This window comes from Dipodomys merriami, unplaced genomic scaffold, assembly GCF_024711535.1.
Source record: "Dipodomys merriami isolate MVZ:Mamm:240054 unplaced genomic scaffold, mDipMer1.0.p SCAF_11, whole genome shotgun sequence".
Classification (NCBI taxonomy): Eukaryota; Metazoa; Chordata; class Mammalia; order Rodentia; family Heteromyidae; genus Dipodomys; species Dipodomys merriami.
The window spans coordinates 16,589,880-16,604,958 of record NW_027202382.1 but is presented as its reverse complement, the minus strand read 5'-3'; the positions used below and the strand labels follow the sequence as shown (position 1 = coordinate 16,604,958).

At 41.6% G+C, this 15,079-nt stretch overlaps 1 protein-coding gene across 1 annotated transcript in view; it reads right to left on the bottom strand.

Annotated features, from left to right (window-relative positions):
* Frmpd1 (FERM and PDZ domain containing 1) overlaps window positions 1-14,054 on the bottom strand; it is a 42,939-nt gene extending 28,885 nt beyond the window's left edge. The window contains exons 1-3 of the mRNA XM_070010096.1: window positions 13,954-14,054; window positions 1,586-1,743; window positions 689-791 (exon numbers count right to left, since the gene is read on the bottom strand). Coding sequence (XP_069866197.1) covers window positions 689-791; window positions 1,586-1,743; window positions 13,954-14,054 — 362 coding nt within the window. The remainder of the gene's footprint in view (window positions 1-688; window positions 792-1,585; window positions 1,744-13,953) is intronic.
* Window positions 14,055-15,079: the final 1,025 nt, after the last annotated feature.

The window sequence follows — 15,079 nt, the reverse complement described above, 5'->3', positions numbered from 1 at the left end:
CTGAGTTCAAGCACATACAAAAATACTGGCACATACAAAAATAAATCAATAAGCAAGCAAACATGGGATTCTCCCGTGTTTACAGATTATTTCCTCTGCTTTTCCCATCTTGGTTCCATTTCTTGGAGAGCATTTCAATAAATATTAAATGATCAGAGGCACACAGGCATTGTCCTTGGCTTCTTTTGCAGCTGTGCCTGCCCTCCATTGCTGAAGTGTATCTTACTAGCATGTAAGTAGCAGATGAAGTTGGGCTTCTTTGTGTCATAGAACTAACTGAGTCAGAAAGCAGAGACTGGTAGGATGGAGGTTCAAGGCTAGGCTGGGCAAAAAATTAGTGAGACCCTCCATCTCAACCAATAAGCTGGATGTGGTGGTAAGGAGTCATCATAAGCTATGTGTTAGGCATAAATAGGAGGATCACAGATGAAGTTGGCTCCTGGTACAAATGTGAGACTACCTGAAAAATAACTAAAAGCACAAAAGGGTAGAGGGCATAGCTCAAGTGGTAGAGCACCTTCCTATCAAATGCAAGATCCTGAATTCAAGCCATCCCCCCAAATTAAATAAAACAAAAAAATAGATTAATAAAATAAAGGAGTCTAGGCCTTCCTAAAACCACAGGATTGGTTATGCCATTCATATTGCCTGTCTTTGTAGCTCTGGATGATGGAAGACAACTTAGCACCTGAGAATATCCATGGCCCGTTCACAGGAAAGTTCTTCAGCAGGTTCATTGTTCATTTGGAAGATCTGATCACCAGGGAAAAGCTTGCCATGAGCAGAGCCTCCTGTTGGAGAGAAAGTAAATAATTGGTGCTCAGACCAGGAGGACTCAGGCCCCATGTGTCACAGAAGCACAGCAAAATGGCAGTCTAGGTCCCTTGGGCACTGGATCACACGGATTTTAATTTTCTTCTTTAAAAACCATGTATAATGTACTTATCATAAATCCATTCCAAGAGACTTTAGGAGGCTGTTCTGAAAAAGAAAACTAGGAGAAACGTTCCAAATGGCCAGTGAATCTATCATGTCCCTCTCTAAAGAACTCAGGTGTATAGTGTATGTACATATACACTTGCATGTATAAATTGAAATCAGTACATTTAAACTAGTCCCTGACCTAACATCATAGCTCAAGTATGAAAACAATGGCTAGGCTTTCCCAGCCTGCTCCCCTCCACATGGGCATAGTCTATATTTCACAGACTCAAGTGGAAACAAATCAATTGTTTCTATTACTGGCTGCCTAGAAACTCTCACCAGCAAGGAGCCTGCAGGTTTAAAGAGGAGTGGCTAGTTTGTCTAAATACTATCACTGGTCCCCTAAGACTGGCTAGAGCAGCTCAGTAGGACAAAGCTCTGGCCAAAGTCAGTGGGAGTCTGGGGCTCAAAGCAGCAAGTGTTCTTGAGGCTTTTTCCCTCCCTCCTCCTCTTCAGCAAAGAAAGGTGAAAAGCCCAAGACAGAATGAGGTCAGAATTTCCCAACTTTCCACAGGGTAGCATTTTCTGCCTTTTGTTACAAGACTGAGAGATGGCAAGAGAACCAGGGAAGGCAACTTTCAGGTTTCCTGTCGGCCTCTACCTGCTGTGACTGCCACCACCGTGAGGGGGAGGTTCTCAGAAATGTGAAATCCATAGTCCTGAAGCAGGGTGTCTTTGTCTATCTTCACTGTGTGCCTCACAGGGGTGAGGGCTTGGGTTGGGGTCCCAGCAGGCTCACCAGCAGCAGCAACTTTAGCCCTGGAAGAGAAACAGTAGATAAGAAAGGCAAGTGGAGGGTTCCATATAGTGTTCACCAACTGGGTCATTCTCAGGTGTGATGGGAAAGATTTGGAGCTAAGCATACACCAATGTTCCTGTGGGGGTGTAGGTGTGGGTGTGCGTGCGCGAAGGGCTTGAGCTCAGACTTGGGGTGTTGTCCTTGAGCTTTTTTGCTCAAGACTAGTATTCTACCACTCGAGCCACAGCTCCATTCCTGCCGGGGCTGGCTTTGAACTGGAATCCTCATATCACAGCTTTATGAGTAGCTAGGATTACAGGTGTGAGCCACCAGTGCTGGGTTTTAATGTTCCTTCTGAGAGAGAAAAGACACAAGAAGCACTAGCTATAACACCAACTAGGATTTATTGCCATTCTTAGCACTCTAGAATGAGACCATGAGGGGCTGACAGTACTCAGAGGAGGTAGAGAGCAGTTTTCTCTTGCAGGGAAGAAGACAGAGAATTAGAGGGCACATGTGCTTCCTGGAAGAGCCTTGACAGGTAACAACTACATAGACCAAATCCTAGCATACAGAATATCAATATACCATCCAGAGAATTGATGAATGAACAGTCAGCTAGACAGATGGATGGACAGGCATTCCATGAAGGAGGCACTGCACAAACACAGGCAGAATATGCAGGAAAATACAGATGGCAGATAGAAATGAGAAGTGGTTCTGTTTGAATGTAATTTTGTAGATGGATTGTTCCTTCAGTATTTTTTGTTTTTATGATGAATTTCACTTCCCTTTAAACTCTGTAAATCTAAGGACTGTAATATGAAATTTCAGATGGCAAGGACTTCCTCTGTATTAACCTCTAAAAACATATGTTCCCTCTACACCAAAAACAGTTAAGTTGAAAAATCACATTAAAAATTTTAAATTGTTATTATAAAGGTGATGTGCAGAGAGGTTATAGTTACATAAGTCAGGAAAAGAGCACATTTCTTTTTGGACAATGTCACCCCTTCCCTCACTCTCTCCCAGGTTTTCCTTCAAAAGTTGTATTTTGTGCTCTATATAGTGTTTTTTTTTGTTGTTGTTGTTGTTTTGTCGGTCGTGGGGCTTGAACTCTGGGCCTGGGCGCTGTCCCTCAGCTCTTCAACTCAAGGCGAGCGCTCTACCACTTGAGCTACAGCGCCACTTCCAAAAGTTGTATTTTGTATCTCTAAAAAAAAATAAAAACAAAAACAACCCACAGAGCAAGTCACTAGCTAATTTTCATTTGTCGATGGTAAATTATTTTTTTTCTTTAGCAGCCAATGAATTTTTTCCTGAGGAAGGTCAAATAGTGAAGGGTTGAGATGTTTATTGTCATTATTAACAACAGACACCTGGAGACATCACAGCCCCTCAGAGCTCTGTGCATCAGGCCCATCATTCATTCCATGTACCAAACATTAGCCAAAGCAAGAACTCTGTCTAGTTTAATAGGACCTCACTGACCTGAAAATCACCTCTGCCATTTACAATCTGGAAATGTGAAAAACTGTCTCATGAAGCCAAAAGGCACGTGACAAGTCCATCTCCAAGCCTCCTGCATACCCTGTGCTGTGCACCGAAGAACCTGCCATGGGTTAGCAGAGGGAGGCTCCGAGGGGAAGCCATGAAGCACAGAAGCCCAGGGAGAATTTCTAGGTAATCATATGGGTTATACTGACACAGTCAGCAGAGAGACCTAACTCAAGAGAAGACACAGGAAACTGAAATCTTACTCTGAGTAAAACCCACATCTATTTCTGACTTAAAGGCCAAAACTTTAACACTATAAAAGGGCTACAGAAAGTGGTGGCACACACCTATATTTCCCAAGCTACTTGGGAGGCTGATGGAGAAAGGTAGGTTGGGCCTAGGAGTTCAAGGGGCAACACAGAAAGACACTACCTCTTAAAAATCATGATTAAAGCATCTTTCGAACTATAATAATATATTATACCATGAAAGAAAAGGTTAATGTTTGTGTTCTTTTGTTTGTTTGTTTTTGCCGGTTGTGGGGCTTGAACTCTGGGTTTGGGTGCCATCCCTCAGCTCTTTAGCTCAAGGCGAGCGCTCTACCACTTGAGCTACGGCGCCACTTCCGGTTTTCTAGTGGTTTATTTGAGATAAGAGTCTCATGGACTTTCCTGCCCAGGCTGGCTTTGAACCATGATCCTCAGATCTCAGCCTCCTGAGTAGCTAGGATTACAGGCATGAGCCACTGGTGCCTGGCTGTTTGTGTTATTTTAAAAGAAAAAAAGTATTAGAGATAAGTGCCTATAATCTTAGTCAGAAAGCTAAGATCTGAGAATTGTGGTTCCAAGCTAGCCCAGAAAGACAAATCCAATGAACCAGCAAAAAGCTAAAACTGAAGGTATGGCTCAGCGATAGAGCACCAGTTATGCGTGAAAAAGTTGAACACAAGGCCCTATAGTAACAAACACACACACATGCATATATATGTATGTACACTCACATAGAGAGCAGTAGAGTAATATTTAATGTTGCAGGAAAGGAAAAATGATAAGAAGCAGAATAACTATATACAATGGATATCACTTTCTTTGTATGCTCATACTGGGGCTTAATTAAACTCAGGGCCTCTTGCCCTCACTTGGCTTTTTCTCTCAAAGCTGGTACTCTACCACTTGAGCTACACCTCCAGTTCCAACTTTTTGCTGGTTAATTGGAGAGAAGAGTCTCATGAACTTTTCTGCCCAGGCTAGCTTTCAAAAATAAAATGTCTTTCCAAGTTGTTCCAAACATACTTAAAAGTTTTCCCATGACTGAATTTATTGGTCTTTAAATTAAAATAAATCTAAATTAATTAAGATTAAATATAAAGTCCTTTTGTTACACTAGCCACATGGCTAGTGGTGAGCATGGTAGGCAGCATAAATCTAGAATCTGTGCGCATGTAGGGAAAATGTATGAGACCTATGTACAAAAGAAAATTCCTAACTACTGTAAATATCTAAAAATATATGTTTCTGTCAGTTTATGTTTCTGTCAATTTTCAAAAATCTCACAGTTATGTAAAAATGTATATGTATACATATACATATATGTATATGTATACTTTTTTTTTTTGTCAGTCGTGGGGCCTGAACTCTGGGCCTGGGCACGCTCCCTCAGCAATTCAGCTTAAAGCAAGCACTCTACCACTTGAGCCATAGTGTCACTTCCAGTTTTTTCTGTTTATGTGGTGCTGAGGAATCAAACCCAGGGCCTCATGCATGCAAGGCAAGCACTCTACCACTGAGCCACCTTCCCAGACCAATGTAAACTATTTTTTTGTGAGATAAGGTATAGTTTGTGTGTTATGTTTAGTATAATACAGAATGGTCCTCACTCTTACATCATGATGATGGCTCACTCATATTTCCAATTACTCAGGAGAAGTATAAATCATGAGGATTGTGGTTTGAGGGCAGCTAAGGCAAAAAGTGGGTAGCAAATGCTTGTCACCTGTCTTATGCAGAAAGTACAAACAGGAGGCTCATGGTATAGGCTGACCCAGATAAAACTTCAAGATTCTATTTGAGACTAAGTAAGGCAGGTCAGGGGCCAGTGGCTCACACCTATTACCCTAGCTACTTAAGAGACTGAGATATGAGATCTTGTTTTGAAGCAAGCTTGGGCAGACAAATTTGAGAGATTCTTATTTCTACTTAACCAGCAAAAAGCCAGAAGTGGAGGCATGGCTTAAGTAGTAGAGTGCCAGTCATAAACAAATAAAAAAGCCAGGTGACAGTATGAGTACCTGAGTTCAAGCTCCAGTATTGGCAAAAAGAAAGAAAACGAAAATAACTAAAGGAAAAGCTATGAGGATGTGGCTTAAGTGGTGAGACCCTGAGTTCAAATCCCAATAGTGCCCCCTGGAAACAAAAAATCAGGCCTAGAAGTTCAAAGAGCTGTGTTTGAAGCTACAGCATCTGACTTGTATGCCTGAGCTCTTCCGGCTTTTTTTTTTCCTGCTTATGTGGTGCTGAGAATCGAACCCAGGGCCTCACGCATGCAAGGCAAGCGCTCTACCACTGAGCCACCTTGCCAGCCTGCTAGTGTCTGAGCTCTTAAACATTACTTTGTGCTGCAAGGATGACAGTCAGTGCAGCATGCAATTGCACATGGTAGTGTGCTCACATGTATGACCTCTCTCTTCTACACACCACAGCTTTAAGGCACCTCACAGCCATAGCTACATGCCGAAGCCTTTCCCAATGAAACAGAATTTAGAATATCCTCTAAATGCCTAAAACTAACAAAAAATAGAATGTGAAGCAATTCCATTCCTGGGCAAACATCCCAGAGAAAGTCCTCATGGAAACTTGCTCAGCAGCCCAGCTATTCCTGCAGAAAGATGTCAGGCGAGATGAAGATTCAGTTCGAATGTCGTCTCTTTCATCTCTGATCCCCTAGGTAGACATAACTTCTTTCTTCTCAGAGCCCTGACTTCTCAAGGCTTTAATTGATAGTGATCTGATCCCAAATATCATTACTCTTAATGTTCTCTGATAGCAGGATCTGCATATAACCCATCTTTTCCTTTTTTACAGACCAAGAAAAGATGTGCTCACAGGAGGAATGAGTGCTTTTTGGGTGAATAAATGAATAAGATGCTACACATATACCGTGTGCTATCCCTAATATTGTATCCCTGTAATGCACTTAGCAAAAGTTGGAAATGTATATAAAACTACTAAGAAATAGCTATTGTAATTCAAGTTGTAGAGTTCATTGATTGTCATTTTCCCTTAGATGGATATGTCACTTGGCTCAATGATTGTGATCCTAACCAGGACTCAACTTCACCACATCCCAGTAAATGCTATCATGAGGTCAGCTGCTCAGACCAGACTCCTGAAGGTCATTCCTGTCCTTTCCCTACTTTCACACATAATGGCATATCAGTCCCAGCAACAAAAGATCTCTAAAGCTATCCATTTCTTTCCACTTCCAGAGCTACCTTTCTGCCCTAGTCCTACTGGTAGATAGGTATCTGCAATCAGGTCCTACTGGCTCCCTGTTTATCATCTTTCCTTTCTTAATGGATTCTCCAACTACAAGCCAGTCTGATTTTATAATGCAACCCTATTCCTGTACCCACTGGCTGAATGGCTTAATTCAAACTTCTGAATATAGCTTAACACAACTCTTACCTATCACTCCAGCTTGAGATCACACAATTTATTTATTTTTTTGTTGTTATCTTTGTTCCAGTCAAACAAACCTCTTTTGAGATCCTCAGACACTGACCATTGGACATTTTTTCCTCTAGTTAGAATTTTCCAATCCACAACTCATTCTCTCTCTCTCTCTCTCCCCCTCCTTCTCCCTCCCCTTCTTTTCTTGATTCCCCTCCCTTCCCCCTCTCCCCCTTCATTTCCCCAATCTACCTAACAATGTATTCTATCTGTCCAATCCTTATGTTGTTGTCTTCTGGCCTGGGAGTAAATATTTCCATCCATCTGCTGAATGGGCCCACAGAACCACATATTCTTTTTTTTTAAATATACACACCATATTCATAATGACCAATACAAAGCCTCCTGTTCTAGACTAGTTTATGTAGCAAGAACTGAGCATTTCTTGTTCCAAGTGCAGAATTCAATACCACCCATACAGCAAATCTTAACTACTGTCAGGAGAACCAAGAAAAGAAGTCTTACATGGAGTTTTGACAGAATTCATGTTGGTGATTTCCAAAGGATGGCTTCAGGTATTTGATGCTTCCAATTCGAAAGAGGGCATTCTTCAACTGTGGTGGGCAAATGAGGCACCCCACAGTCTTGATTGATCCCTGGATAGTGGCAGTGGCTTTGGCCCAAAGTCTGCATTTGACATTTCGCCCAAAGGCCATGTTGGAGCTTTTGTTTGGAAAGGGAATATCAATATACACAACCAAGCTGCAGCCTCTCTCACAGAGAATGTTAATATTTGACACTACACTGAAAGAAATGATTCCTGCAGCAAAATTTCCTCCTCTGAAGCATCTTATAAATACCAAACTAAGCATCGAACCCAAACATATGGCCTGCCATGAGCATGGCCTTCAAACCATCCATCTGAGGTCACTTCTGTGATCTTACACTGAAAGGGCGTAAGACCCACTGTTACACTAATGTGATTCCTGTTAGATAACTAAATTTACCGTAAGGGAGAACTTGAAAAAAACAACAACAACAAATATGTTACATTTATCATGAAAAGTCTTGAGGCTAGTTCTAAATTTTATGGGTCAAGAGTTCATGCTGAGCTGATCAATAACACTGAAAAGAAAAATTACCAAATTCAGAGGGATCATGCTTCAAATGTTCTCTGGCTTTAAAAAACAATCTGCTTTCCAGATATGTTAGAAAATATACTTTATGTCTGTCCTGTAACAACAGATTGTGGAGAAATGATTTGGAATTCATGTTTAAGCACTTTATTCTGTTTAATTTGAATGATTTTAAAATCTGGTATAAATTTGACTAATTTTTTAAAAGCTTTCTCAAAAAATGGCAGAAATAAAGACAACAGTCTATACTAGAAAGAAAGTTAGTACATAGTGAACACTCAGGAATATTTGTGTGGTTGTGACCATTTCCAGGGACAGTCAACGCAGATGTATGTACAAGTGTTCCTACAGCTGAGAGGAGAAAAAATCCTTCTATTTTTACTTTAAAATATGAATTCTGGTGCAGTATGTATGTATGTATCTGTGAGGGGGGGCAGAGAGAGACTGCATGGCCTATGCCTATAATCCCAGCTACTTACTACTCAGGAGATGGAGATAGGAGGATCACAGTCTGAAGGGCCCCGGCAAAAGTGTGAGACCTCTCTGAAAAGCAAAAAGACTGGGGATAGAGGTGTCATGGCATAAGTGTTAGAACACTCATCCAGCAAGCACAAGGCCTTGAGTTCAATCCTCAGTAGTATAAAAGCAAAAACACAAAAACAAAACCCAATGATTTAAGAAATAATCTCCAGATATCTTCCAGACTATTTTCCTCAAAAATTTCTACTTTTGTCCATAGGTCAAGAAGTAATAATAATTTTTAAAAACCTATGCTTTTTAAAAACCATTATATTCAAAAGGTCAATAAAGCCATTTCTGTATATAATTGATAAGTGGGCTACTTACAGTTGAAATGAATGAGTAAATTTGGAATACATGAAATACCAGCAGCAATGACCAACACTAAGATGTCGTAAGATTATGTACCGATGTGTAAGTACATAGATGAATGTGTGTCTGTGCACACTTGTGAATGTGTACATGTGAAACATGGATATGCCTTGTGTTAGGGCATGTGCAGACATGTGCATGTGTCTTTATCACCATTTACACGCAAGTTGAGAGAAATCTTTTTTTAAGCCCTCAGGATAAAACCCAGCCATAATGATGAAGGCGTGAAATTGCATTAAGCTCCTTATGTTTCTTTAGATTTTGCTCTGGCAAATCTGGAGCTAACACTTTTAGATTAAGCATTAGAGAATTCAGAAAATTTCGTGCTTAATTGCTTTAATAATGGAATCAAATTATTCTATAGTTCAAATGGCAGAATAAGAGGGTAAGAGTAAAAATATAGAAAATAATGTGTAATGAAAGCCTACTTTAACAGGTAATGAGATGTATAATTCTGAGTAATGTAAATAGTTGTGACACAGCTGTATAAAACTGGCAATAAGACCAATGGAATAGAAACAAATCTTTAATTTCCCACTTGGGGAATGAGGAAATGCCATCCACTATCTTGGAGGGTTGGGAAGAAGGGAAAACCCTTTCCAGGTGATGGTGATGCAGACAACTACTTACTATTTCAGAAAAAATCCTCAAGGTAGATATTCATTTCTTAGCAGAGACTCAAATAAACTCCATAAACTAAATATAGACTGTTTAAAATTAGTAAGTTGCACATCAATGTTTTCTATCTTTCCTTCCTTTCTTTCTCTCTTTTGATCAGAGGTTGGACTCAGGGCCTCTTGCTTGCTTGGCTTACTTGCTCATGGCTAGTGCTCTACTGCTTAAGCCATACCTTCAATCCAACATTTTGCAGATAATTGGGGATAGAGTTAAACAGACTCCCCACCCCGCCCTCAATCTGGCTTCGAATTGTGAATCCTCCAGGTCTCAGCCTCATGAATAGCTAGGATTACAGGTATCAACTACTGGTACCTAGGGTTAACTATTTCTAAAAGAACACTGGTACTTTAACTGTTATTTTCATTTCACAATATAAAATTATATGGTCCTGGAGGGGTCCATCATACCGGAATAGTGTCTCATTTCCATAATTATAGGGGTCATTAGGTTTTCACCTGCTCAAGCACATTCAGCCAAATAAGTGCCACCACCTCAGTGTGACTAACACTGGTAACAATTCCAACCTCTGAAATTTTAGTTAAAATTTAGGAACTCAAACCAGCTTTAAAAACACTCTACCCTACTAGTAGAACACTTAAAATACATTATCCAGGGGAAGGGGGGTGGGAGAGTGGGGGGGGGGGGCGCGGGATGGGAAGGGATGGAAAGAGGAAACAAAGGAGGAGGCACCAATGCTTGATAAGAAATGTACTCATTACCTTGCCCAAGTAATTGTAACCCCTCTGTAAGGTATTTTCACAATAATAAATAAATAAATAAATGATACATTATCCCACATACATGGAAGTTATCAATTTTTAAATAATGTTTGGAAGTAGAAACGGTTTTGTTTTGTTTTACAAATTTATGACTAGACAAGTCACTTGGGGCCAGAGATAGAATATTATGGGGGAAAAATTGACAACTACAGTGCTGAAAAGGTTAGATATTTTCTTTTTTTTTTTTTTTTTTTTTTGGGTCCGGTCGTGGGGCCTGAACTCTGGGCCTGGGCGCTGTCCCTCAGCTCTTCAGCTCAAGGCTAGCGCTCTACCACTTGAGCCACAGTGCCACTTCCGGCTTTTTTCTTTTTGCTTATGTGGTGCTGAGGAATCGAACCCAGGGCCTTGAGCATGCAAGGCAAGCGCTCTACCACTGAGCCACCTTCCCAGCCCCTAGATATTTTCTTGTGTGTGCTGATCTTGGGGAGTGAACTCAGGAGGCTGATATCGGAGGATCATATTTGAAGCCATCCTGGTCAGGAAAGCCTATGAGACTTTTATCTCTAGTTAATCCCCAAAAGCTGGAAGTAGAGTGTGGCTTAAGAGGTAGAACACTAGCCTTGAGCAAAAAGCTTTACTCAGCTTCCTGAGTTCAAGCCCTAGCACAAGCATGAAAAATGTGTATTAATCATGTATTACCCAGTATGCCCTCTGGCAGGAGTAAGGACACACTGGGGTCTCATGTATGGCAGGAAGGTTGGAGAAAAGGGCCAGCAAGAGGCAGGGCAAGGAACAAAGGACAAACAAACCAGTGTCTATATTATCCTGTATGCTGAACCTGAAGAACAAGGAGGAGGAAAAAGAATGTTCTAGACTAAATGAGCAACAACCTGAAAGTCCCTGAATAGGAAAGAGTTTGATTAGTAATGTAGAAGGAAAATAGTGGAGAACAGTGAGCAAACAGGCAAGAAGAACAAGGTATGGTTGGAGACTGAGGTTGAGACCAGGTCCTGAAGGACTTGTAGGCTTTGGCACAATGGTGGCTGAACCACTGAATGATTTGGGTTGGGGTGGACCTGAGGGCTAGCCTGAGGGATAGAAGCTCTTGTGCGTTTTGAAACAGCCACTGCAGGGTGTAGAATTAGCTGGGATGGGGAAGAGTAAATGCCATGCTGGGCCCATATGCCCAGACATGCAGAGGTCTGAAAGAAAGAAGAAAGGAAAGTAGTCTGACATTTCTCTAGCAAATAAACATAGTTGCCACATGACGCAGCTACTCTACTGCTAAGTATATTCTCAGGAGAACTGAAAGCATGTGTTCAAACAAACACTTCTACACATGTTCATGGTACTATTATTCATAATAGCTACAAAAGAAGAAATAAGCCAATGTTTATTTCATACAAACATGCATATATTATATTTTGAGTTCATATGTCAACCTAAATATTTGTGTTTTATTAGCTGATGAATGGACAAAGAAAATATTGTACAATTGAATTTTTGTTGTTGTTGTTGTTGGTTGTAGGTCTTGAACTCTGGGCCTGGGTGCTGTCCCTCAGCTCTTCAGCTCAAGGCTAGCACTCTACCACTTAAGCCACAGTACCACTTCCAGTTTTTTGAGTGTTTTTTTTTTGAGATAAGAGTCTCACGGACTTTCCTGCCTGGGTTGGCTTAGAACTGTGATCCTCAGATCTCAGCCTCCTGAGTAGCTAGGATTACAGGTGTGAGCCACCAGCGTCCGGCACAATTGAATATTTAGCAGTAAAAAGGAATAAAATATTGATTCATGACAAAACATGAATAAATAAGGAAAGGAAAGGACAGGACAGGACAGGACCAAGGTCAGATAGTTTGGCAATCTCAAATCAAAACAATCTATTTCCTACAGTACTTTTCTGAGTCTTTAATTCATAGTATGGGTGTAATGCACATAATGCATCCACAAGATAGGTGGGTTACAAGAATTATTTCCCAAACACATCTGGGCAGGGAACATTTTTTGGTGGATCAGCATCATACAGGACTAGGTTGGAAGAACCTACTTTGGGAAACAATATGCTCTGTGACTTTTTTCCATTCATCCATCAGCCTACCTGACCACCTGGGATGCTCCACTCAGTTCTGGGCTACAGAGATGAGCTAGTACCTTCTGGGACTCACAGAAGGCTGCTCAGGAAAGCTGGAGCATATACCAATGTTTTAATTCAAACCCATGGAGTTCCATGGGAGAGATTTTTCTCTGACTGGGCAATGGGTGACACTTTCTAAAGAGCCAAAGCTTTAGCTGTGGGTGGGTTCTAGGCACATGGGGATGGAGAGGGGATCAGGCACAGCAGACCAGGACCAAGGGGCAAAGGGAATGAGAGGGGGCAGCAGCATGGAAACAATGAGTATTCATTTGAGCATCATGGGAATTGAGCAGAGTAGTAAGATAAATAGCTTAAAGGACTGTGGGATGGATTATGGACAAATGAAATGTCAAACCAAAAGACACTTAAACTTTGTTCTATAAGAAATAGTATTGGAAGTGGGCATGGAGAAGGACTGAGATTAGAATCAGCCTGGCTGAAGAAGTTCCTGAGACCCCATTTCACCAATGCCAAGTATAGTGGCCCAGCTTGAGGCAGAGACACCAGACGAAAAAAAACCCACGAGATCCCATGTGAAAAATAAGTAATAAAGGGCTGGGACATGGTTCAAATTGGTCGCATATCTACCAAGCAAGCACAAGGCTCTGAGTTCAAATACAAGGAGAAAGAAAATCATTATGTCGAAAAATGAACTTTACAACTTTGGCGCGGGGAGAGGGGGAGGGGGAAGATGTGAAAGGATGGGAAGGGGAAACAAAGGAGGAGGCAACAATGCTTGATAAGAAATGTACTCATTATCTTGCCCATGTAATTGTAACCCCTCTGTACGGTATTTTCACACACACACACACACACACACACACACACACACACTCACACACACACACACACACACACACACACACAAAGAAAAGAGATGAAGGTGGTCCTAAACAAGTCACTCTGAGCTTCACAGGTAAAGCAAGGCTAATTCTACCGGCCTTAGCTCACCTCAGCCTCTTCTCAGAGAAGCTAGCTGGCGAGCGTTTTATCTCTGGGCAGGAGAACAGCTGTTTCCAGTTCCTTTGGAAGAATGAGTGTCTCAGAAACACCTGACAGGGGATATTTCATCCCGGTGGCAGGGCCAGATGGGAAATCTGAGATGGAAAACGAAGGCATTGAAACAGAGCATATTTTCAAGTTCTCTTGTAGCTGTCAAATCAGATCTGTATTTGATTTCATTTTGTTTTGCTAAGAATGAAATAGGGACTATGGAGAAGGGTCGGCTGCTGGAAACACAAGGACTGGGGAAAGGAGAGAGACAGGCAGATTGCTGGACTCACAGCAGCTAAAATGAGAGGGTATGTGTGTATGTGTGAATGTCTGTTGGGTAAGAGAGAGGGAGGGCATCCCAGCCCAACTGCTGACCTGTTTCCAGGTCCCCCACCACATGGCATTAGAACAAAGCAAGCCTGAGACAGCCATCCCCAGGTGCCACCAAGGCCAGGACCTCCTCCCCCAGGGACACCAGCTTAACAGATGGGAATCTTGGGCGCCCAGGAGCCTTACCGGGCCGAGCTATCACGGGAGCGCCGCAGCCAGCGAGCCACCATTTGTTCTATGCGGTGTGCTTTCCCAGTCTGGAGTAAACTGTTCTCCAATTCTTCCATTTACCTGAAAGGAAGAAAGAGTTCAGAAGAAGCAAGGGAAAATTAAGGAAGATTCTATGATGCTGGCCTGTGCTTCTCCTCTTTAAGACCAGCTGAGCAAATAAACAGCGCTCACTTCCATCTGAAACACACACACACCCCAAAAATAAAAAAAAAAATTGGAATACTCTTGAAACAATGCTTTGTTTTTATACACAGGAGGAGAGGATAGAAAAGATACAACTTCTCCAACTTTGTAACTGTGATCCACTGTGAGCCACAAACATGGCTTCTCTCCCCTGTGCCTCCCAGCACATCATGATTCAGTTTTATCTCCATCAGGAAGTAAAGATACATGGTAACATTCTTTTTTCTTTTATTTCTTTTCTTTTTCTTTTTTTTCACAGTACTGGGGTTTGAACTTAGGGTCTTACACTTGCATGCAGGTGCTTTATCACTTAAACTACGCCTCCAGCTTTTAGTTTTCAGACAGAGTCTCCCTTTTACCCAGGGCCAGCCTTGGACCACAATCCTCCTACCTTTGCTTCCCATAAATGTGGGATTACAGATATCTCAAATTTATATGCACCACCACATCCAGCTTGTTTGTGGAGATGGGGTCTTGCTAATTTCTTGCCCAGGCTGACCTGGAACAACCTTATGATCTCTGCCTCCTGGGTAACTAGGTATAGTCGTAGTCTTACTCATGTTCTAAATGCTGCGTTTTTGTGTCCAATGTTTTACATGTAAGTTTTGAATAGGTCACTAATTCACTAGTATAATTCAACACCAGCTCATTAAAAAGACACATAGTTATTGAAGGGTATACTTAAAATTTTGTGAAGAGAGCTGGGCACTGCTAGCTCATGCCTCTAACCCTAGCTAATCAGGAGGCTGAGATGTGAGGATATTAGTTCAAAGCAAGCACAGGCAGAAAATCCAGTGAGACATCTCTAATCATCAAAAAGCTAGAAGTAGAGCTGTGGCTCAAATAGCAGAACACCAGTCTTGACCCAAATGAGAACTTGGGGCCCCAAATTTAAGCT